At 46.6% G+C, this 26,171-nt stretch overlaps 1 protein-coding gene across 3 annotated transcripts in view; it reads right to left on the reverse strand.

Moving 5' to 3' along the window:
• The window catches only part of LOC143292346 (fatty acid synthase-like), a 75,578-nt gene extending 51,039 nt beyond the window's left edge, over positions 1-24,539 (reverse strand). The window contains exons 1-12 of one of the 3 annotated variants that reach the window (XM_076602536.1): positions 23,988-24,162; positions 19,545-19,811; positions 18,866-19,018; positions 18,162-18,335; positions 12,753-12,953; positions 10,915-11,037; positions 10,080-10,310; positions 7,145-7,164; positions 6,426-6,610; positions 5,670-5,910; positions 2,287-2,514; positions 191-380 (exon numbers count right to left, since the gene is read on the reverse strand). In XM_076602536.1, the coding sequence (XP_076458651.1) occupies positions 191-380; positions 2,287-2,514; positions 5,670-5,910; positions 6,426-6,610; positions 7,145-7,164; positions 10,080-10,310; positions 10,915-11,037; positions 12,753-12,953; positions 18,162-18,335; positions 18,866-19,018; positions 19,545-19,811; positions 23,988-23,994 (2,020 nt within the window). In that variant the 5' untranslated portion in view covers positions 23,995-24,162. Of the gene's footprint in view, positions 1-190; positions 381-2,286; positions 2,515-5,669; positions 5,911-6,425; positions 6,631-7,144; positions 7,165-10,079; positions 10,311-10,914; positions 11,038-12,752; positions 12,954-18,161; positions 18,336-18,865; positions 19,019-19,544; positions 19,812-23,987; positions 24,163-24,425 lie in introns of those variants that run through there. The other 2 variants (XM_076602537.1, XM_076602535.1) reach the window with 2 other exon arrangements.
• Between the last annotated feature and the right edge of the window lie 1,632 nt (positions 24,540-26,171).

The following is a 26,171-nucleotide window of genomic DNA, read 5'->3' on the forward strand; positions in this document are numbered from 1 at the left end:
TGCACACCTGTCAGTACCATAATCCCCTCACGTGTAGAAGGTCAAATGCAGAAAATCAAATAAACACATTAATCATCTCATGATCATGTCAAGATTTGGTTGCTAATGACAAAAAGAACATTCTCAGCATGCACAGCCCTGGAACTGGAGTGTTGGGGTGAAACAAAGAAGAAAAGAAAAAGCCACTCACCCACAGCGGCCATGGCTCCTTCAGGAAGCTTTCCGTCCCGGACACACTTGCCCCTCCAGTACGCACACAGAATCGTTTCTTCAAAGGTCATGCAGCCATCAGCGTATCCACAGGCAATCTCCCCCGTGGAGTGACCCAGAATGCCGTCAGGACGAATGTTCAGCAGAGTCAGTATGTCAATCAGTGCAACCTGCAAAGTGAACAGTAGTCTTAACATTTAACTGTGAACTGCTGAGGCGTGACGTAAACTATTTCTATTCCACTAGTTTCTCAAGATTGTGTTTCATCACAAATCAAAGGTTCACTCAAACTGCTTTTGTTTATAATGGATCAGAAACTGTTGTTGAGAACAAAATAAGTCTTAAATATTGCAGATCAATATTATAGCATTTAGATTTCTTAGTTGTTTGTGTTGTGTGGGCACTCAGTGCAGTTAAATATGTTTGTTTGACTGTGTATCTTTTCATATGTATTTGTGGACAACAAGGCGGCTTCTCATCTGATTAAAATCAACCAGACTGAAGTAAAACACACAAATACACACCAGATGTAACCAACCTGTACTGAAGTTAACCAGACTGAAGTAAAACACACAAATACACACCAGATGTAACCAACCTGTCCTGAAGTTAACCACACTGAAGTAAAACACACAAATACACACCAGATGTAACCAACCTGTACTGAAGTTAACCACACTGAAGTAAAACACACAAATACACACCAGATATAACCAACCTGTACTGAAGTTAACCAGACTGAAGTAAAACACACAAATACACAACAGATGTAACCAACCTGAAGTCAACCAGACTGAAGTAAAACACACAAATACACACCAGATGTAACCAACCTGTCCTGAAGTTAACCAGACTGAAGTAAAACACACAAATACACACCAGATGTAACCAACCTGTACTGAAGTCAACCAGACTGAAGTAAAACACACAAATACACACCAGATGTAACCAACCTGTACTGAAGTTAACCACACTGAAGTAAAACACACAAATACACACCAGATGTAACCAACCTGTACTGAAGTTAACCACACTGAAGTAAAACACACAAATACACACCAGATGTAACCAACCTGTCCTGAAGTTAACCACACTGAAGTAAAACACACAAATACACACCAGATGTAACCAACCTGTACTGAAGTTAACCAGACTGAAGTAAAACACACAAATACACACCAGATGTAACCAACCTGTACTGAAGTTAACCAGACTGAAGTAAAACACACAAATACACACCAGATGTAACCAACCTGTAGTCAACCAGACTGAAGTAAAACACACAAATACACACCAGATGTAACCAACCTGTACTGAAGTTAACCAGACTGAAGTAAAACACACAATACACACCAGATGTAACCAACCTGTCCTGAAGTTAACCACACTGAAGTAAAACACACAAATACACACCAGATGTAACCAACCTGTACTGAAGTTAACCACACTGAAGTAAAACACACAAATACACACCAGATGTAACCAACCTGTACTGAAGTTAACCAGACTGAAGTAAAACACACAAATACACACCAGATGTAACCAACCTGTAGTCAACCAGACTGAAGTAAAACACACAAATACACACCAGATGTAACCAACCTGTACTGAAGTTAACCAGACTGAAGTAAAACACACAATACACACCAGATGTAACCAACCTGTCCTGAAGTTAACCAGACTGAAGTAAAACACACAAATACACACCAGATGTAACCAACCTGTACTGAAGTTAACCACACTGAAGTAAAACACACAAATACACACCAGATGTAACCAACCTGTACTGAAGTTAACCACACTGAAGTAAAACACACAAATACACACCAGATGTAACCAACCTGTAGTCAACCAGACTGAAGTAAAACACACAAATACACACCAGATGTAACCAACCTGTACTGAAGTTAACCAGACTGAAGTAAAACACACAAATACACACCAGATGTAACCAACATGTACTGAAGTTAACCAGACTGAAGTAAATCACACAAATACACACCAGATGTAACCAACCTGTCCTGAAGTTAACCAGACTAAAGTAAAACACACAAATACACACCAAGTGTAACCAACCTGTGAGGCCACAATGCCTGTGAAGGAGTTGACAGGATCATCAAACGTCTTGTCATCAGCAGTCATCAGCATGTTGTACAGGTTGAAGCTGACCGTTTTCAGCACAGCGTCAGCCTTCAAGATGGACTGTTTGAAGACCGGCAGTTCCATCATGCTTTTGCACATGCCCGCCCACTGTGTGCCCATGCCCGAACACACGAACCACACGGGGCGCCCGTCCTCACATTTCTGTCATCACAATGGCAGAATTTTCAGTTAAGGTCAAAGGTGTGAGACTTTTTTTTTTTTTTTTTTTTTTTTTTTTAGATAACTCACCTGTATACTTTCAGGTTTTTAAACTGAACTGAATTGTAAGGAAAAAGCAACTTGGTGTGTCATCCCTAAAGAAGCCAGTCACGATTACATCATTAACTTGGGGGTAAATCAAAAAAGCACTGAAAGTGATACACTAGTTCATAGAACCTCATTCAAAAGCTGCTGGAGGAATAACGAAAAGAGCACATGAAAACTACAAGGAGGTCAGCCCTTCACTGACATCCTGACCTGTAAAGTCTATCTGATCTCAGTGAGGTGACAGCCCTTCACTGACATCCTGACCTGTAAAGTCTATCTGATCTCAGTGAGGTGACAGCCCTTCACTGACATCCTGACCTGTAAGTTCGGTCTGATCTCAGTGAGGTGACAGCCCTTCACTGACATCCTGACCTGTAAAGTCTATCTGATCTCAGTGAGGTGACAGCCCTTCACTGACATCCTGACCTGTAAAGTCTATCTGATCTCAGTGAGGTGACAGCCCTTCACTGACATCCTGACCTGTAAGTTCTGTCTGATCTCAGTGAGGTGACAGCCCTTCACTGACATCCTGACCTGTAAGTTCTGTCTGATCTCAGTGAGGTGACAGCCCTTCACTGACATCCTGACCTGTAAGTTCTGTCTGATCTCAGTGAGGTGACAGCCCTTCACTGACATCCTGACCTGTAAGTTCTGTCTGATCTCAGTGAAGTGACATCCCTTCACTGACATCCTGACCTGTAAGTTCGGTCTGATTTCAGTGAGGTGACAGCCCTTCACTGACATCCTGACCTGTAAAGTCTATCTGATCTCAGTGAGGTGACATCCCTTCACTGACATCCTGACCTGTAAGTTCGGTCTTATCTCAGTGAGGTGACAGCCCTTCACTGACATCCTGACCTGTAACATCCCTTCACTGACATCCTGACCTGTAAGTTCTGTCTGATCTCAGTGAGGTGACAGCCCTTCACTGACATCCTGACCTGTAAGTTCTGTCTGATTTCAGTGAGGTGACAGCCCTTCACTGACATCCTGACCTGTAAAGTCTATCTGATCTCAGTGAGGTGACATCCCTTCACTGACATCCTGACCTGTAAGTTCAGTCTTATCTCAGTGAGGTGACAGCCCTTCACTGACATCCTGACCTGTAAGTTCGGTCTGATCTCAGTGAGGTGACATCCCTTCACTGACATCCTGACCTGTAAGTTCTGTCTGATCTCAGTGAGGTGACAGCCCTTCACTGACATCCTGACCTGTAAGTTCTGTCTGATCTCAGTGAGGTGACAGCCCTTCACTGACATCCTGACCTGTAAGTTCTGTCTGATTTCAGTGAGGTGACATCCCTTCACTGACATCCTGACCTGTAAAGTCTATCTGATCTCAGTGAGGTGACATCCCTTCACTGACATCCTGACCTGTAAGTTCGGTCTTATCTCAGTGAGGTGACAGCCCTTCACTGACATCCTGACCTGTAAGTTCTGTCTGATCTCAGTGAGGTGACAGCCCTTCACTGACATCCTGACCTGTAAGTTCTGTCTGATCTCAGTGAGGTGACAGCCCTTCACTGACATCCTGACCTGTAAGTTCTGTCTGATCTCAGTGAGGTGACAGCCCTTCACTGACATCCTGACCTGTAAGTTCTGTCTGATCTCAGTGAGGTGACAGCGCTTCACTGACATCCTGACCTGTAAGTTCTGTCTGATCTCAATGAGGTGACAGCCCTTCACTGACATCCTGACCTGTAAGTTCGGTCTGATCTCAGTGAGGTGACAGCCCTTCACCGACATCCTGACCTGTAAGTTCTGTCTGATCTCAGTGAGGTGACAGCCCTTCACTGACATCCTGACCTGTAAGTTCTGTCTGATCTCAGTGAGGTGACAGCCCTTCACTGACATCCTGACCTGTAAGTTCAGTCTGATTTCAGTGAGGTGACAGCCCTTCACTGACATCCTGACCTGTAAAGTCTATCTGATCTCAGTGAGGTGACATCCCTTCACTGACATCCTGACCTGTAAGTTCGGTCTTATCTCAGTGAGGTGACAGCCCTTCACTGACATCCTGACCTGTAACATCCCTTCACTGACATCCTGACCTGTAAGTTCTGTCTGATCTCAGTGAGGTGACAGCCCTTCACTGACATCCTGACCTGTAAGTTCTGTCTGATTTCAGTGAGGTGACAGCCCTTCACTGACATCCTGACCTGTAAAGTCTATCTGATCTCAGTGAGGTGACATTCCTTCACTGACATCCTGACCTGTAAGTTCAGTCTTATCTCAGTGAGGTGACAGCCCTTCACTGACATCCTGACCTGTAAGTTCGGTCTGATCTCAGTGAGGTGACAGCCCTTCACTGACATCCTGACCTGTAAGTTCTGTCTGATCTCAGTGAGGTGACAGCCCTTCACTGACATCCTGACCTGTAAGTTCTGTCTGATCTCAGTGAGGTGACAGCCCTTCACTGACATCCTGACCTGTAAGTTCTGTCTGATTTCAGTGAGGTGACATCCCTTCACTGACATCCTGACCTGTAAAGTCTATCTGATCTCAGTGAGGTGACATCCCTTCACTGACATCCTGACCTGTAAGTTCGGTCTTAGTGAGGTGACAGCCCTTCACTGACATCCTGACCTGTAAGTTCTGTCTGATCTCAGTGAGGTGACAGCCCTTCACTGACATCCTGACCTGTAAGTTCTGTCTGATCTCAGTGAGGTGACAGCCCTTCACTGACATCCTGACCTGTAAGTTCGGTCTGATCTCAGTGAGGTGACAGCCCTTCACTGACATCCTGACCTGTAAGTTCTGTCTGATCTCAGTGAGGTGACAGCCCCTTATTGATGAGCATTCCCGTCAGTAGCAGTCAAGGGGTTAATAGAGGAAGCCAAGATATGACAAACGTCATCCACCTCAATGACAAAGCCAGGATATGGCAAACATCATCCACCTCAATGACAAAGCCAAGATGTGACAAACGTCACCCACCTCAATGACAAAACCAGGATATGACAAACCACACCCACCTCAATGACAAAACCAGGATATGACAAACCACACCCACCTCAATGACAAAACCAGGATATGACAAACCACACCCACCTCAATGACGTCAGCGCGGGCATCAGGGTGTCCGTTGAGGATGGTGAATCCCCGGTAGGGGTGAGAGGAGGTGGGCATGTTAGCACTTTCCTGCAGCAGTGCCTGTAGCTCCACGTGCTGGCCATGAGTGTGGACAGCATCCAACACACGCTGCACACTCTCCTCTGTACGACCACAGTAGGTCAGCAAGCGGCGGCTGGCGGCGTCAGGGTGGGGGCACTGCCGCTCCTTCTGGTTCGATCTGGACACACAGCGTTTTCTTTGGGGGGCTGTTTTCTATCTGGTGGCTGCTGTTGCCTTACAGCCCTCTTGGCCGGGAAAGTGGGAATGCACCTCGGTCAAGTTACTCTCCACTATCATCAAATTCTAACCCAGACAGTCAGGACAGCAGCTACCTCCTCTGCTGTTCTGCACAGCTTGTTTTTAGTCTAGAAATCATATACAATGTGGTAAACAAGGCATGTACACTGGCATCAACATCCAAGAACATTGTAACTTCCATTATCAAGGGACTGAAACATTTTCTGATGATTTTATTTGTGTTAGACATTATACACAAAGGTGAGAAGTGAAAGAGGCCTCACTCTGATCACTGGTGAACACTGGGTCACAAGTTCAACGCCTCACTGATTCTGGCAATAGCACCTCCTGACATTATTTAGCTATGTAACAAAATAAATCCATTGTCTAAAACACACACACACACACACACACACACACACACAGAGTGTCAGGCAGACACACAACAGCACTGACCGCAGCAGGGCATGCACGTTGGCTCCCCCAAAGCCAAAAGAGTTGATGCCAGCGTAGCCTCCCTGCCACTGCTGGCACTGGGTGACTACAGACAGCCGGCCGTCCTGCAGGGCGGGGATGTCGGGATTGGGGGTGTCAAAGTGCAGGTTGGGGGGCATCACTCCCTCTTCCATCGCTACCAACACCTTGGCCACTGCTGCTATTCCTGCACACACACAATGCACATCTCCCTCTTCCATCGCTACCAACACCTTGGCCACTGCTGCTATACCTGCACACACACAATGCACATCTCCCTCTTCCATCGCTACCAACACCTTGGCCACTGCTGCTATACCTGCACACACACAATGCACATCTCCCTCTTCCATCACTACCAACACCTTGGCCACTGCTGCTATACCTGCACACACACAATGCACATCAACCCCCTCTTCCATCACTACCAACACCTTGGCCACTGCTGCTATACCTGCACACACACAATGCACATCTCCCTCTTCCATCACTACCAACACCTTGGCCACTGCTGCTATACCTGCACACACACAATGCACATCAACCCCCTCTTCCATCACTACCAACACCTTGGCCACTGCTGCTATACCTGCACACACACAATGCACATCTCCCTCTTCCATCACTACCAACACCTTGGCCACTGCTGCTATACCTGCACACACACAATGCACATCTCCCTCTTCCATCACTACCAACACCTTGGTCACTGCTGCTATACCTGCACACACACAATGCACATCAACCCCCTCTTCCATCACTACCAACACCTTGGCCACTGCTGCTATACCTGCACACACACAATGCACATCTCCCTCTTCCATCACTACCAACACCTTGGCCACTGCTGCTATACCTGCACACACACACAATGCACATCTCCCTCTTCTATCGCTACCAACACCTTGGCCACTGCTGCTATACCTGCACACACACACATGCACATCAACCCCTCTTCCATCGCTACCAACACCTTGGCCACTGCTGCTATACTGCACACACACAATGCACATCAACACCCTCTTCTATCGCTACCAACACCTTGGCCACTGCTGCTATACCTGCACACACACAATGCACATCAACCCCTCTTCCATCACTACCAACACCTTGGCCACTGCTGCTATACCTGCACACACACAATGCACATCTCCCTCTTCTATCGCTACCAACACCTTGGTCATGCTGCTATACTGCACACACCAATCGACTATTCCTCTTTCATGGCCCTTACACACACCTGGACCTAAGTCTGTCTGATCCTGAGGACACCACAATGCAGCATTCCCTCTTGCATCATAACAAGAACCAAGCATGACACGTCATCCACCTGCAATACAAAGCCAGATAGCAACATCTCCACCTCAATACAAGCCAAGATTGAGCCACCTCAATGACAAACCAGATATGACAAACACACCCTCCTCAATGCCCAAACCTGGCCATTGACAAACCCACACACCTCAATGACAAAACCATTTACAACCACACCACCTTGACACAGATATGACTAACCACACCCACCCAATGACAAAACCAGATATGCAACCACACCCACCTCATCAACCATCAAACCACACCCACCTCTGACGCACTGCGGCTAGTACCGTGCAGAGACCCTAGTGCACAATGCCATGTTACGCTTTCCTGACACCTGTAGCCACTGCTGCTAGTGGACAGCATCAACACACATGCACACTCTCCTCTTACGCCACATAGTCACAACCCTTTGGGGCTCAGGGTGGGCATGCGCTCCATCTAGTTCACTGGCACACACGTTTCTTCTATCGGCTGCTTCACACCTTGGCCATGCCTGCGTTACCTCACACACAACAACTGCAGCACACCCCCTCTTTCCACATTTTTAGCCAAACAACTTGGCAAACAGCTGCTTACCTGCACAACATCAGAAACATGGCCATCTCCTGCTTGTCATCACTACCACACCCTTGGTCACTGCGGCTATACCCTGCACACACACAATGCACATCTCCCTCTTCCATCACTACCAACACCTTGGCCACTGCTGCTATACCTGCACACACACAATGCACATCTCCCTCTTCCATCACTACCAACACCTTGGCCACTGCTGCTATACCTGCACACACACAATGCACATCTCCCCTCTTCCATCACTACCAACACCTTGGCCACTGCTGCTATACCTGCACACACACAATGCACATCAACCCCCTCTTCCATCACTACCAACACCTTGGCCACTGCTGCTATACCTGCACACACACAATGCACATCACCCCTCTTCCATCACTACCAACACCTTGGCCACTGCTGCTATACCTGCACACACACAATGCACATCACCCCTCTTCCATCACTACCAACACCTTGGCCACTGCTGCTATACCTGCACACACACAATGCACATCAACCCCCTCTTCCATCACTACCAACACCTTGGCCACTGCTGCTATACCTGCACACACACAATGCACATCTCCCTCTTCCATCACTACCAACACCTTGGCCACTGCTGCTATACCTGCACACACACAATGCACTATACCTGCACACACACAATGCACATCTCCCTCTTCCATCACTACCAACACCTTGGCCACTGCTGCTATACCTGCACACACACAATGCACATCAACCCCCTCTTCTATCGCTACCAACACCTTGGCCACTGCTGCTATACCTGCACACACACAATGCACATCAACCCCCTCTTCCATCACTACCAACACCTTGGTCACTGCTGCTATACCTGCACACACACAATGCACATCAACCCCCTCTTCCATCACTACCAACACCTTGGCCACTGCTGCTATACCTGCACACACACAATGCACATCTCCCTCTTCCATCGCTACCAACACCTTGGCCACTGCTGCTATACCTGCACACACACAATGCACATCTCCCTCTTCCATCACTACCAACACCTTGGCCACTGCTGCTATACCTGCACACACACAATGCACATCTCCCTCTTCCATCACTACCAACACCTTGGCCACTGCTGCTATACCTGCACACACACAATGCACATCACATGCTTTCATGGTTATTCATCCTTTGTTTTATCAAAGCAGTCTTAGATTTCTACAGAGGAAATAGGTACACTGCCAAACTAGTCAATGAAGTGCTAAGTTAGATTACACAACCTGAGAAAGAATGTGTTTGTTGATGTTTTTGTTGTTGTTGCTTTTTTTCTTACTTTCTTTGTTGATGGTTTTTTTCTTCAGTTTTAATCAGCCAACAGTCTGTGTTCCTGCGGATAAATGCCATGTGTGAACCAGAATGGAAACTGTTGTTCCTAACTGATAAATGCCATGATGAACACTGTTGTTCCTAACTGATAAATGCCATGTGTGAACCAGAATGAAAACTGTTGTTGCTAACTGATAAATGCCATGTGTGAACCAGAATGATCTGTTGTTGCTAACTGATAAATGCCATGATGAAAACTGTTGTTCCTAACTGATAAATGCCGTGTGTGAACCAGAATGATCTGTTGTTGCTAACTGATAAATGCCATGTGTGAACCAGAATGAAAACTGCTGTTGCTAACTGATAAATGCCATGTGTGAACCAGAATGAAAACTGCTGTTGCTAACTGATAAATGCTTTGTATGCAGGAGAATGTAAGCTTCCCTTTCTCACCTGATGCTGGTTCTGGGTGCCCCATGTTGGACTTGGTGGAGCCAATCATCAGAGGACCCTGACGGTCCTTACAGAAGACATCAGCGATGGTGTTGACCTCTTGGGGGTCACCAGCCTTGGTGCCAGTGCCGTGAGCTTCCACGTAGGCCACAGAGGAGGGGGCGATGCCAGCCTCATAGTACACCTGTTGGAGCAGCTCCTTCTGCACTTCTCCTGAGGGGAACGTGATTCCTGGCAACATTGTTTCAAGACATTGTGTGAAAACAGCTTCTAAACACTGTGTCAAGTGAAAAGTTTCTGCTATTCAAATCTTGGAAACAGTTTCCAAACTACATAAAGAGATTTTCTTCTTGAAATCAACTTTGCTATTCTGAACACAGAAATAGTTTTTACAGTCTCTGTCAAGTCAAATTCTTCTTTAAAACAGTTCTGTTATCCTGAACAGAAACAGTTTCTCTAAACTCTTTGTCAAGTGAGTTTCTGATTTGAAAGAACTAGGTTCTCCTGAACACAGAAACAGTTTCTACACTGCTGTCTCCAAACAGTATGGCACACACCTGTCATCAGTGACACACCAACATTATTCATTCTGTTATGGCGATATATTCATTACTTCACCAACACCACAACACAATTTTAATGTCTACATTCAAACACAAAAGGTATGACTGTCCCATGTCTATATATCCAAAAATATCTTCCACTGGTTCCATGCAGAAAAACACTCGGACGTCATCCGTGCTCACTTATACAGGATATTCAATCATTTTTCCTCACTTATACAGGATATTCAATCATTTTTCCTTCAACACAAAATGATGTTCCATGGCCTGACCTCGTTCCTTGTTCCCGTCAGCGTTGGTTCCAGAGTGCACCACAGTGGCATACACCCGCTTGGCATCCGGGGCCTTCTGCAGGAACACAGTGCCCACTGTTTCACTGCGACAGTAGCCGTCCCCTGCAACACACCATAGTCACTGTACTGAACACTGCTCTTCCACTGTTTGACACCGTCCCCTGCAACACACCATAGTCACTGTACTGAACACTGCTCTTCCACTGTTTGACACCGTCCCCTGCAACACACTATAGTCACTGTACTGAACACTGCTCTTCCACTGTTTGACACCGTCCCCTGCAACACACCATAGTCACTGTACTGAACACTGCTCTTCCACTGTTTGACACCGTCCCCTGCAACACACCATAGTCACTGTACTGAACACTGCTCTTCCACTGTTTGACAGACAGAAGCCGTCCCCTGCAACAAGCCAGTCAGGCCAGAGCTGCAGACAGGCCTATCTTAAACACACGGCATCTTTTTCCCATCTCTCTCTCTCTGTTATGATCTGTGATGAAATGGAAGCGTACGGATGGAACAGAGACAGAGAAAGTACTGATGCATGTGGGTGTATGTGTTAGTGTATGTGTGCATGTGCGCGCGTGTGTGCGTATTTGGCATTAGGCTGTTTACTGTTGTATTTATTTTCTTTGGAAACTGAGCAAAGCGACTAACTTACTGGATGAATACTGCATATTGGCAGATATAATTATGTCAATGGTAGAATGAACTAAATCATTTGGGTGAAAGGAGGGGTGGGGAGTGGCGAGGAACACATTCTTTTCACATCAGTTTATCAATAGAGGAATATATCAGTCAGTATCTCTACATACAGAGGTGGAAATTACACAAAGCAGGGATCAATACACGAATATATCAGTCAGTATCTCTACATACAGAGGTGGAAATTACACAAACCAGGGATCAATAGAGGAATATATCAGTCAGTATCTCTACATACAGAGGTGGAAATTACACAAAGCAGGGATCAATACACGAATATATCAGTCAGTATCTCTACATACAGAGGTGGAAATTACACAAAGCAGGGATCAATACAGGAATATATCAGTCAGTATCTCTACATACAGAGGTGGACATTACACAAACCAGGGATCAATACAGGAATATATCAGTCAGTATCCCTACATACAGAGGTGGACATTACACAAACCAGGGATCAATACACGAATATATCAGTCAGTATCTCTACATACAGAGGTGGAAATTACACAAACCAGGGATCAATACTGGAATATATCAGTCAGTATCTCTACATACAGAGGTGGACATTACACAAACCAGGGATCAATACACGAATATATCAGTCAGTATCTCTACATACAGAGGTGGACATTACACAAACCAGGGATCAATACAGGAATATATCAGTCAGTATCTCTACATACAGAGGTGGACATTACACAAAGCAGGGATCAATACAGGAATATATCAGTCAGTATCTCTACATACAGAGGTGGACATTACACAAACCAGGGATCAATACAGGAATATATCACTTATCAGTCAGTATCTCTACATACAGAGGTGGAAATTACACAAACCAGGGATCAATACAGGAATATATCAGTCAGTATCACTACATACAGAGGTGGACATTACACAAAGCAGGGATCAATACAGGAATATATCAGTCAGTATCTCTACATACAGAGGTGGACATTACACAAACCAGGGATCAATACAGGAATATATCAGTCAGTATCTCTACATACAGAGGTGGACATTACACAAACCAGGGATCAATACAGGAATATATCAGTCAGTATCTCTACATACAGAGGTGGACATTACACAAAGCAGGCAGCTACCTGATGCATCAAAAGACTTGCACTTCCCATCAGGAGACAGCATGCCCAGCTGTAGAAACTGCAAGGAAGAGCCGGGCTTGAGCAGTAGACCAGAACCCCCCACGATGGCAGCATCGCAGTGACCGTTACGGATGCTGTGCAGCGCCTGATCCAACGCCAGAAGGCTGGATGAGCAGGCCGTGTCCAGTACGTAGCTGGGACCTGCATGCATGCAGGAAAGTGGTCATACATAGGAAGTCACAGATCAGCATATGGATTTGTATAATGGAGTCTCCCATCGGACCGATGGACAAGTTGGCAGGCAGGCTTATCTGTCAGTGTGTGTCCTCAAATGGGAGAAGAGGCCAATTCTGGATGCGCAGCACTTCACACAGGTGTTGCAAGGGAAAACGTCTCCAGAAGTTGAGCCCTGCTTCATTCGCTCATGCTTCTCCTTAATGGCCAGCGTTCTCTTGTTTTCAAACGTCTTTATGTCACTAGAGCACAGCATCCTCCAGCGAGAGCGGTCAAGGGCATCAGTTTCCCAGGAAGCGATGTCTATGCCACAGGCTTTGAGGTTTGTCTTCAAGGTGTCCTTGAAGCGCCTGCAGGGTCTTCCAAGTTTGCGGTGGCCTTCCTTCAGCTGGCCATACAAGAGCATCTTCGGGATCCTGCTGTCTGTCATGCGGACAACGTGTCCTGTCCAGCGTAGCTGGCACTGGATCAGCAGGCTTTCAATGCTAGGCAGGCCGCTCCTCTCTAGGACCTGGAGGTTGGAGACCCTGTCTTGCCACTTTATGCCAAGGATCTTTCGTAGGCATCTCTGGTGAAACTGCTCAAGATGTTGAATGTGACGGCGATAAGTCGTCCATGTTTCACAGCAGTACAACAAGGTAGTCAGCACAACAGCTCTGTAGGTTTTCATCTTGGTGCTGAGCCAGATGCCTTTGTTGTTCCACAGCCTGTTGTTGAGTCTGCCAAAGGCGGTGCTGGCCTTGGCGATGCACAGCGTCACTTCTGCATCAAGGGCTCCGTTGCTGCGTAGTGTGCTGCCCAGGTAGCAAAACTTGTCGACTGACTTGATCTCTGTGTCATTGATCTTGATTGCAGGTGTGGGGGGAGGCACTGGCGTTCTGTGAGCTAGCTGCTTGGTACATGGACTCGGTCTTGCTGAGGCTGATGGCGAGTCCAAAGCGCCTGCAGGAGGTTGAGACCCTGTCCATAATGAACTGCATGTCCTCATGGGTGTGTGCAGCAAGTGCACAGTCACCAGCGAAGAGGAACTCTCTCAACAGTGCCTCAAACACCCTGGACCTGGTGTGGAGTCGCCGCAAGTTGAAAAGTTTGCCATCTGTGCAAAACTGGATGTAGATGCCACGGTCACAGTCTTGGAAGGCGTCAATCAGCATGGCAGAGAAGAGAATGGAGAACAGTGTGGATGCCAGGACACAGTCCTGCTTCACTCCATTTACCACAGGGAACAGATCCGACATATCAGTATTTTCCTGTACTCTCGCCTGCATGCCATCATGGAAAGACACAATCAGCTGGATTAGGCTCTCTGGGCAGCTGAACTTTAGGAGGATCTTCCACAGACCATGGCGGTTCACCGTGTCGAAGGCCTTAGTCAGGTCTACAAAGACCATGTGGAGTTCCTTGTTCTGCTCACAGCACTTCTCTTGCATCTGGCGTACGGCAAACACCATGTCACATGTTCCCCTGCCTGAGCGGAAGCCGCACTGTGCTTCAGGGATGACTGTGTTGGAGATATGGTCAACCAGTCTGTTCAGTATGATGCGGGCGAAGATCTTGCCGGCGATGCAGAGGAGAGAGATTCCACGGTGGTTATCGCAGGATGTTTTGTCTCCCTTCCGTTTGTAAATGTGGACAATTGAAGCATCCTTGAAATCCTGGGGAACCTCCCCTCTCTCCCAGATAGACTGGAACAGGGTAGTCAGCTTGTCTGTCAGCACCTCGCCTCCATACTTGTAGATGTCAGCCTGGATTCCATCCGCTCCTGGTGCTTTTCCCGACGTTGTCAGCTTCAGGGCCTTCCGGGTCTCGGCCTTGGTGGGAGGGGCAGCTAGCAAGTCATTGACTGGTAGCTGTGGGAGGGCTGCAATTACCTTGTCAGATATGGACGAGTCCCTGTTGAGGATGGTGTTGAAGTGCTCTGTCCAGTGGGCAAGGATGTCTTTCTTGTCTGTCAGTAGGGTGGTCTGGTCCAAGGCTCAGACAGGGGTTGATCCTGTGACTCTCGGCCCATACACAGCTCGGAGACCATTATGGAAGGTCTTCGTGTCGTGAACATCAGCAGCGGATTGAAGCTCTTCAGACTTTCTCTCCCACCTCACGCAGTCTCTTCTGTACGAGTTGCCTGGTTTGCAAGAACTGATTCTCGTTCCTCTGGCAGTCTTTATCGGAAATGTGATCCTGATGCCATATATGCAGTGTGTTCAGAAGCTTGGAGATTCTGGAGTCGTTCTCGGAAAACCAGTCTTTGTGGCTCCTCTGTACAAAACCAAGTGTGTCAGCTGCTGCTGTGTACACAGCATCTCTAAAGGTGCTCCATACCTCTTCTACATCAGTCGATGCAGGAATTTCTTGGAGAGCTGCTTGGATTTGCTGCTGCAGCACGTCCTTGGTGATAGGGAGGCGGTGGATGTTCAGCTTCCTAGGGGGCTTCTGCCTGGCTGGTTGGAGCTTGGGTGCAAGTCTGATGTTCATCTTGCTGTGCACTAGGCGAAGGTCTGACCAACAGACTGCTCCTCTCATGCAGCGTGTAATGGAAACATCACCTCTGTCCCTCTGCCAGACAATCACATAGTCCAGCATATGCCATTGCTTGGAGCGGGGGTGCATCCATGTGTTCTTGTACTTGTCCGCTTGTTGGGAGAGGGTGTTGGTGATGGTCAGTCCATGCTGCACACAGAGCGAGAGCAAAAGCAGTCCTTTGGAGTTGCACTTGCCAGTGCCGTGCTGTCCTAGGACTTTTGGCCACGAGGAGAAGTCCACGCTGACGCGGGCATTGAAATCCGCAAGGATGATCAGCCTGTCCTTTCTGTCTACCGCTGAAATGGTGTGGCTGAGCTCCTCGTAAGCTTCTTTGATGTCATCAGGGTTGGTCATTGTTGGGGCATAGTTGCTGATGACTGTGGAGAAGCCATCCTTGGACAGCTTCAGACGCAGGGTCATCAGCCTATCGTTTATCCCACGTGGAAGGCTGTCAAGCCGTCGTACAAGTTTGGTTCATATGGTAAAGCCCAGGCCTGAGGTTCTTGGGATGCCATCTGGCTTCCCAGTGCAGTAGAAGGTGTAGCCCCCTCCAACTTCCTCCAGCTGGGTTTCACCCGCAAACCTGGTTTCGCTCAGGGCTGCTATGTCCACCTGGTAGCGATCAAGTATTCTAGCAATGAGCACTGTATGCCTTTCTGGTCTGTCGTCTCTGTCTAAAAGGGTGTGAACATTCCAGGCACCCAGAGTCAGGGTATGACTCCTGGTTCTTTTCTTCTGTTGTTTTCAACCGCTAGTGTTGGATGTCCAAGTAGGTGCAGTTTCCTACTAGGTACTAGATGAGGCAGGCTTTGTTTAGGGATCCTTTTATCTCCCCTTCCCCATGTTGGGAGAGCAGTGCTGTCCATAAAAAGGGCTGCTCTGACACTGTGGGAGGATACGGGCGCCGCATCTGCCCCAGTCTACGGCGGACGACCATCACCCCACAGCCACCTGCATGCAGAGTCGTGACTAGGAACTGCCAGCAGCATCCTCTGCCTGTCCCCGTTACCACTTCTCCATCGCCGCAGGGCTTGAGAAAGCTGGGTGTTGAAAGGCTAGCTCGACGTTCCGACATTAGCCTGGTTGCCTGACCAGCAGAGGTGACTTTTTTTTAGTGAAGAGGAGTTGTGCAGTCCCTTCCCCACTCGCTCGCCTACCAATGCTCACAGTCCCACAGGTACAGATTTTGCCACGTGTAGGACGGCCTCGGCAGATGCAGGTTTTTTCTTCGGAGTTTCGTCTCCTAGGAGTACTTCCAGCCAAGGATAAGAGCTCCCCCTGCCCTTTGATCATTCTCTTCCACCTTCACAGCCGTTGGGAAAGGTTTCCTCCTCTGCCTGGTCCGTCGTTGGGAGACTTCACATGCAGCAGGTAGTACTGGGTTACATGGTACCAGTAGCAAGGGCTATGCCCCTGACCCAACAAAATGGATATTGTATACATAGCATATAAATGTACGCTGATACATCCACACTTCAATTCACTTGCAAGTATCCCTCTCTCTTTCAAGCAAGCACACATATACTTAAACAAATGCACACAGCACATTGATATTAAGATAAAGTTTCTTGCAGCAGAGTGTGACTTTCAAAACTGAAATATATATTCCAGGTTATTCATGCATTTTCCTCCATCTGAATAACTGATCCATAAACACACACACACACACACACACACACACACACACACACAGAGGTATACAGGCAATAATAAACCAGCACTGTGTCTTGAAGACTGTTTCCGCAAGTACCACACACAGCGTTTTTACTGACGATAGATGTTGGGTGAGTACACCCTTTTCATTCTTTGTGTGGACTGTGTTGGAGTCTTATGGACCTGGACACTGTTGCACAGCCTTGACAGTGTGTGTGGTTGATCATAACAGTCACAAGAAAGACTGACTGATAACCTGGTGGATGTTGTAGCACCTACATGATGGAAAGACAGTCCCAATTTTTTTTTTTTTTTTTTTTTTTTATTATTGCATTTTATGGAATTTTTGTGTCAGATTGACTTATTATTTGAACATGTGAGTATTAAAAGCAAAATCTTGGTTCATTTTCCTTTCATTTGATATATACTTTTATGCACTTATCTTAAGTACTTTTTTAAACATAAGCAAATTAAAATCATTGGCGTGTTTTTCTTGTTTTTCTGAAAGTATTTTCAGCATAGGCTATAGCAAAACGTACTAGCAGTGAAGGGGTTAATTGATTGTGCTGGCTTCTCCTCTCGGTTTTGTGAGCAAGAAAAAAGGTTGCTTGTTGTCTGAACAAATTCACACACCTCCCAGTTCTGTGAGCAAGAAAAAAGGTTGCTTGTTGTCTGAACAAATTCACACACCTCCCAGTTCTGTGAGCAAGAAAAAAGGTTGCTTGTTGTCTGAACAAATTCACACACCTCCCAGTTCTGTGAGCAAGAAAAAAGGTTGCTTGTTGTCTGAACAAATTCACACACCTCCTCCCAGTTCTGTGAGCAAGAAAAAAGGTTGCTTGTTGTCTGAACAAATTCACACACCTCCTCCCAGTTCTGTGAGCAAGAAAAAAGGTTGCTTGTTGTCTGAACAAACTTGCACACTATAACAATAACAAAGATGCATTCACTTCATTATCAATACATGGATACTTCAAAAACCCGACAACACATCCCACGTACCTTTCAAGTCAAAAAAGAATGACAGCCTGTTAGCAAACATGGCTCGTGCACAGCCTGTCATGGTGTAGCCAATCGTCTTCTCTGTGTCAGATGACCATGCCTCCGCCGATTCAGAGAAACTGGCACCAATGAAAACGCCTGTCTTTGTGCCACGGATGGACTGGGGATTGATGCCTGAAGGCACCGAAAGCTTCACAATGAAACAGCATCTGCACTGTGTGTGCAAGCACATAATATAAAGTGTGAGTATGTGTCAGGATCAGTGTGTGGTGCGGGTTGATTTCTGTGTGTGTGTGTGTGTGTGTGGGTGTGTGTGCGAGTGTGTGTGTGTGTGTGTGTGTGTGTGCATGTATCAGGAAAGGAGAGAAGAGTTTACTGCAAACATATCTAAGCCAGCATTGACTCTCTATTCTGTACCAAGACATCACTATAACTCCTCCAATATTCATTTCAAACATATCTAACCCAGCATTGACTCTATTCTGAAACAAGACATCGCTATAACTTCAATATTCATTTCAAACATGGTTGTAAATTGAATGAAAATGTGTTCACAGTAAAAGCAGTCCATTACATCCTCATGGTTTTTTGTTGTTGTTTTTTAGAGAACGCTAGCATACGAATAAAAAAAAAATTTTCAGATTTCTAGCACCCTTACTTCTACCATTGCATGCAATTTAAAACTGTGTAGTTAGATGACTCACCAGCATCCACAATGCACTCATAGGACGTCTCCAGCAGCAGTCTCAGCTGGGGGTCCATGGCATCGGCCTGGCGAGGAGACACCCCAAAAAAGGCGGCGTCAAACTTGCTGAGGTCCTTCAGCTTGCCGTTACGTCTGGGTAAACCGTGCAGGCCTGGACACAGTGGTCAGGATGTTGAAATAGACAGGTAGATAGATAGATAGATAGATAGACATTACGTCTGGGCAAGCCATGCAGGCCTGGACACCATGGTCAGGATGTTGAAATAGACAGGTAGATAGATAGATAGACATTACGTCTGGGTAAACCGTGTAGGCCTGGACACAGTGGTCAGGATGTTGAAATAGACAGGTAGATAGATAGATAGATAGATAGACATTACGTCTGGGCAAAGCATGCAGGCCTGGACAAAAAACAGATTCTCTAGGGTGCATCTCTTGAGTGCTCCCGGACAAAAATTTCCATCCTGTTCCAAGGGTTTGCAAAAAGGTGCCCCAAGACAGTTCTAGTTTTCAGAAATGTCCTGGTATACAAGATGATTTGGGCTGTGTTGTTGCAGAAGAACAGTAGCCAAAGTCAATGCCAACAACCAAAACTGACTTATAATTCCAAACCAAGGCAAACTGATACAGACAGACTGCACAGAGACACATATCACATGTATGTGACCTGTACCCACCTGGTTGCCATCGACGATCATCCTCAGTCACCATGTCCTCTCCATTCATCAGGTGCTGTCGGAATTCCTCCATATTGTCCGATTCCGGCAGACGGCCAGAGATTCCGGAGATGACCACTTCCTGGTCCATGCAGTATGTGTGTGGTACAGCTCCATGTGTTCCTTCCAACACTGCTTCAGCCACACTGGGCTCAGCCACCGACTGCACCACTCCACTGGGACTTCCCAAAGCATGTTCCAGTTCGTGAGCAGGCATCTTTTCTTCAACTGCAATATATCAGAACATACCAAACACCAATTACAATGACAAGCAAGTGAGAATCTTTTGACAATACATTTAACTTTTTCCACAAGCCTGCTTTGATCGGATGATTTGTGCCCAAGTTGCTGTGTCAAGTGTTTTATAGCCTGTAACCCCTGACAGACTGATGACTGAAGCCCCTCTCATCAGCAGTCATATGAGCCAACCCAACACCTGAACTTTGGATGGCCATGCCACCTTTTGACACTCAACAAATGATGAATAACAAATTCTACATTTAGATGACAGCGATTTAAAAAGCATTTCTAGTCATGGGAACACATCATGTGGTAGACATAAAATAAATTTACATATATAATGGCATCAGTGTCAGCAATAATCCTAATGGATGCAGCTCTCAACATCTATTTTATTCAACAGATTGTGCCGAGGAGGAAGACAGGAAGAGAGGAAGGGTGGTGCCGAGGAGGAAGACAGGAAGAGAGGAAGGGTGGTGCCGTGGAGGAAGACAGGAAGAGAGGAAGGGTAGTGCCGAGGAGGAAGACAGGAAGAGAGGAAGGGTGGTGCCGAGGAGGAAGACAGGAAGAGAGGAAGGGTGGTGGAGAGGAGGAAGACAGGAAGAGAGGAAGGGTGGTGGAGAGGAGGAAGAGAGGAAGGGTGGTGGAGAGGAGGAAGACAGGAAGAGAGGAAGGGTGGTGGAGAGGAGGAAGACAGGAAGAGAGGAAGGGTGGTGGAGAGGAGGAAGACAGGAAGAGAGGAAGGGTGGTGGAGAGGAGGAAGACAGGAAGAGAGGAAGGGTGGTGGAGAGGAGGAAGAGAGAAAGATAAGCCTTGGACTTGCTTCTGAGTCGTTAGAGGTATTTTTTGTTTTATTGTTTTGTGGGATAAGGCAGAATAACACTTTTGCAAAAGCCATATGACATCCTCAAAAAAATGTCAACACTTTCTAGAAACTTAAAACTCAACAGTAGCAATGCCACCTTTTTAATGTTTAAGAAAAGAAAAGAAAAACAAAACAAAAAAAACTTGCAGAAAATGAATGGTGACAGGGCCTGTAAGGGGGAGCAATTATCCAATAACAAAAACTAAAACGTGGGGGTTGCTTCCCTTCCCGAACTATGATTTTTTTAAACACCTTTTTTTTCGATTAAAAGTTTGAATAAAGCAAGGCAAATTAACAAAAGCCCTGATGATAATTTAAACTACTAAATAATTTTAAAAGTTTAAATAAAAAGAAAAGAAGGAAAAAAGTAATGAAGAAAATTATCATATTCAAATAATATTCAGATTCAACTCCGGCTTATTTCACACGGTAATATTTTGTAACTGAGAGGAAGGATGAGAGAAAGCACACAGCCACGAAAAAACTTGACTTTGAGGGCAGACTGCCAAAAGGTCGCTAAACTCACCACAACACAGACAGCCGGAGCATGATAAACATATAGCTAACAAGACCTCTCCCTGCTAACCAGAACGTACACAGGTAAAACTGTGGACACGAAGCATACCCGAAAGATATCCAGCCCAGGGCATCAAAAAGCTGCTGTCTGCAGCAGCACACAGCAGATGAAAGAACGATGCAACATCTCCATCCTCTTATACCAAAAACCCTGACTGGCCTCGAGTAACATCCCGATGGGCCCATGTCTAATCACACGAGTTGATGCGTGTTGAACACATGTTTTCTCACGGGATGACCCCAAAAGGCCCAGTCGTTCCCTCTCATGGCCACGCTCTGGTGGCCCTCAACTTCTTCAAAACTTTCACACACACACACACACACGTGTAACAAGGCGTGTATGTGTGTGCTACTGATAAGCGATCGAGGTTATCCAAGGCCGTCACCCCGTGTTGTGAGGATGGCGGGACAAGGGAGGGAAGGAGGGGGTGCTTTTAAAAAATAAATACATATCAACCCCTGCATGGCCGAGAGAAGAAGATGGGGGAGGGCGGGGTGGTTTTTTGTTTGTTTGTTGTTGTTTTTATAAACTACTGCTGTGTGATTATGATGTTCAGACGATAGTAAATCTGCAAACTGACATTTAATTCACTCTCCGGTTTTTTGTTATTGTTTGTTTTAGTTGTTGCGGTTTTTTAACGGTATTTTCACACGAGTCTTTATTCATACAACTGGAAAATTAACTGTCCTAATTTTGATGAGTCATTAGGATCTCTTCTAAATAAATCACGACAGGAAAGAGGATTGGGCAACTGATGGACTCTGAATGCAGGGGTCGACAGGAGACGCACCGACTGCCGGGGATCGAGCGAAAGGCCCGGGAAACAACTGTGTTCGTTGCACACACACACACACACACGCACACACACACACGCACACACACACACACACTAGTATCGGCACTGGCCCATGCGCACATGTCACTGTGTACACGCGGCGGCATCCAGCCTGCGAGAGATACTTGTGCACTGCAGGACACAGCCGGAGATACTAGCATGCACTGCAGAAGGACACCACCGAGACTCGATCAGTCGATGCCTGTGTGCCAGAAGCTCTCCACACAAGATCGCCATTACACAGACACGTGACTGATCAGGATGTGTTCATTCAGATGTCACTGACTGTGAAAATATATGCCGATTTCAATTCCGGTGAATACACTCTGTGTGTGTGTGTGTGTGTGTGTGTGTGTGTCAATGTGTGTATGTGCCGTGTGTGTGTCAATGTGTGACGCGCGCGCGCGCGCGCGTGTGTGCCAGTATGTGTGTGTGTGTGTACCAATGTACGTGTGTGTGTCTGTGTGTGTGTCTGTGTGTGTGCGTGTGTGTGTGCCAGTGTGCGTGTGTGTGTGTGTGTGTGTGTGTGTGTGTGTGTGTGTGAATACGTGGATGGCCTCGTGGCAAACGTCCAAAAGTTCGTTGGATTATCACATGTTCCCTGCCGGCCGCCGGTTACACGGCCCCCACCCCTACCCCTACAGTACCCCCCACCCCACTTTGCCTCAACATCTGTTCCCCCACTCCACTGACTGAGACCGGACGCCCCCTTCAGTCTTCCCGATGGGCCGAAACACATGACTGTGGGGGGCTTCTTCTCTGAACACCTTGAGCCGTTCAGCTCTCCCTACAGTTTCTTATCACTGTCCGTGCAACATCCACTTTGTCCAAGATTAACAAAATAAACGCATGCGCTGAATGAAGAAACATTTAAACAATTTCAGTAGGTCATATCGAGTTGTTTTTTTAAATTATCAATAAACTTAGTTAAATGTTCCGTAACAGAACCACTGAATCCATATGCCGAACACACACACACACACAGTGCTATGATCACGTTACAACTACTGCCATTACGTTAGGCTAAATAGGCAACTTGAACACACACACACACACACACACACACACACACACACACACACACACACAGTGCTATGATCACGTTACAACTACTGCCATTACGTTAGGCTAAATAGGCAACTCGAACACACACACACACACACAGTGCTATGATCACGTTACAACTACTGCCATTACGTTAGGCTAAATAGGCAACTCGAACACACACACACACACACACACACACCACTGATGCACTGATCAGTGTGAATTCTGAAACGGCTCTATATCATTAGGGTCAACATGAATAATCATGGATCTAAACTTATTTCAAAAAGGAGTTGGAATGGGGATACCCACCTGAGAGACCTAGCTGTTAGTTCAGTACTGTCGGTACTAGTTAGTAATACTAATGCCCCTCGGTAATTGTATTTAACATAAAGTACATCGGTACTATTGCTGCTGCTATCACGTCACAACTACTGCCAGTGCCATTACGTTTGGCTAAGTAGGCAACTGCCACACTATTCGAAGAAATAATACAGCATTACACTGTCAGTCCCTTTAATTATTTGATAATGTGTGATCGCGATGACATGCATGATTCGAATGTCATATCATTAAAGCTATGCGTTTTAACTGAAAGTTCAATTATAATTTAAAGTTTTGATTTTGTTTTCCAGTCTTAATGATCCCGACTTCTTTCAACTTGAGAAATGCCGGCGTGGAAAACATTAAGACCACACACACACACACACACACACACACACACACACGAACACACACACACACACACACTGGGACACACACACACACACACACACACACACACACACACACAGAGAGAGGCAAATACTGAACTGAGATGTATACAAACTAAGCACGCACACATCATGCGAAGAGATGGTTAGACTGAACCAGCTGTTCAAAAGATGTAGATGATCATCAAATGTCGATTTCTTATCAATTGTTGAAATTCTTCCCCGGCTCCAGTGTGTTGACTGAAAACGTAGACAAATCTGCGCGTTCAGTTCAAGGTCACACTCGCCTTCCTTCAACTTTATCTCACTTCACATAACATTTATCACACCTGTGAAAAGAGTTTCACACATAGAGGTGACAGCGATCAGCATCCACACACACAAGAGAGCCTTGCAACCAGTTTCAAGGTAACAAGCATCAGCCGGCTTTGAAGCGTAGTTTAAAAATAGAAACAACCGGGGCAAAGTCCACAGAATATCGACGACTCAATCGAAGCGAACCGCGCAGCGACTGCAGCAGACAAAAAGCGCAAAAAACATTAAGTTAGAGAGAAAAAAAACTCACCTATGATTCCACTCGGCGTTCGTTCCTTCCGCTTCTGTGTTGTCTTTGACGAAATTTTCTGTTTCGGTGTTTTAATATATTCGGAATAAATCTCGTGCGACAACACGGAATCGTCTGATGTGGGCCCACAGGCTCGGCCAATGAAAAGCCGTTTTACATCCGCAGGCACCTCACTGTCGTCTGATTCTCCATAGTCGCCTGGTGGTTTTCATTCAACACACTATTTTGCGCCAAAGTGGGAGTGGCGTGAACTGTTAATCACATCGAGGTAAGGTGACAAACACGATTCTGTAAACAGACAGGACCTAATTCTGTTTTTGAAACACAATGCTATTCTTTAAGCATAGTTGCGAAAAGAAATAGGCAATCGTATACTGAATTTTTCCCCAGTCAGATAGATAAGATTAATGATAATAATGATAGTTATTAAAACAACATAGGCATGATATAAATCGTTATTCCGGTCACATGTTAACGAAAAACGCACGTGCATACAAACGTTCATGAGTGCGTGAGTATTTATGGGACTGCGTGGGATTGAGTACAGTGATGAAACTCAGCCGGTGATGAGTGTCCACTGAGATGGAAACTGACTAGTTCGTTATTAAGTTCATGCCCCTGAAGACTGACCTGTATTCATGAGTGTGTGTGTGAGGAGGGGTGGGGAGGGGAGGGGGTCCTATCTTTCAAACAGACGAATCCACCCGTGAAAGCGCATCACGGCTGAGTATGAGTGAACATAACTGACTGGGACACTGAAAAACAGTCCGACGTGTGCAAAAAGCAGTGCACACATCAAGCGGTGCACCGATCGACACACACCGGCACACGAGCGCGGACGCCTTCACTTTATTCAGTTAAAATCATCAGTATAGTGGCCTCAGTTTATGTGATCCGCAGGACTTCTAGATTAATATATTTAGCGACATCAGTGATTTTTATTTGATATACACACATGCACGCTCGCACACACACTGATGCACACACCCGCCGGCGGCTGCGCGCGCACGCACGCACACACACACACACACCGTTGGCACACGGCACACACTCGGACACGCATACTCTGTGCGTGTGTGTGTGTGTGTGAGTATAGACCCTTGCAGGAAATGACAACAAAATGTCAAAGCGTCTCTCCGAGGCTCTCTCTCTCGCCGCCTCCTCCTTCTCATCCGCTTCCACATATGGGCACTCTCTTCCCACTCGGTCTCGTCCCTTCCACCGCCCCCCCGGCTCCACCCTCCCCTCTCTCTCTCTCTCTCTCTCTCCCTCGATCTCTCTCTCTCTCTCTCTCTCTCTCTCTCGCTCTCTATCACGCGGTGTCCTCGTGGTTGCCTCATGCCAGAAGCCAGCGTGGCCATAAACACACACACACGTACTGAACACGCACTCGAGCGGATCGACGGATTGTCTGTGCAATAGTCATGTAAACATGTACACGTTGCTCTCACACGTTTACAGATCGCGTGTACATACACCAGTGTTTCGGGTTACGAAATGTCAGTCCATCAAGTTAAATTTGCCACTGTTGTTTCTCGTGTTCCATGCTTTTGTGTGTGTGTGTGTGGTGTGTGTGTGGTGTGTGTGTGTGCCGTGACAGCACGAACATACTTATGCAGGTGTTTTATGCGTTTGTGGGATTAATGAAATGCGCCCTGTGCATGAGGGTGGGAGGCGGACGGGTGCAGTGGTCAGTGGATCCAGTGCATGCAGTGTTGTGGTGTTTTGGTTCGTTCACCGTGGCTT

Source organism: Babylonia areolata, chromosome 18 (genome assembly GCF_041734735.1).
Source record: "Babylonia areolata isolate BAREFJ2019XMU chromosome 18, ASM4173473v1, whole genome shotgun sequence".
NCBI classification, from domain to species: domain Eukaryota; kingdom Metazoa; phylum Mollusca; class Gastropoda; order Neogastropoda; family Buccinidae; genus Babylonia; species Babylonia areolata.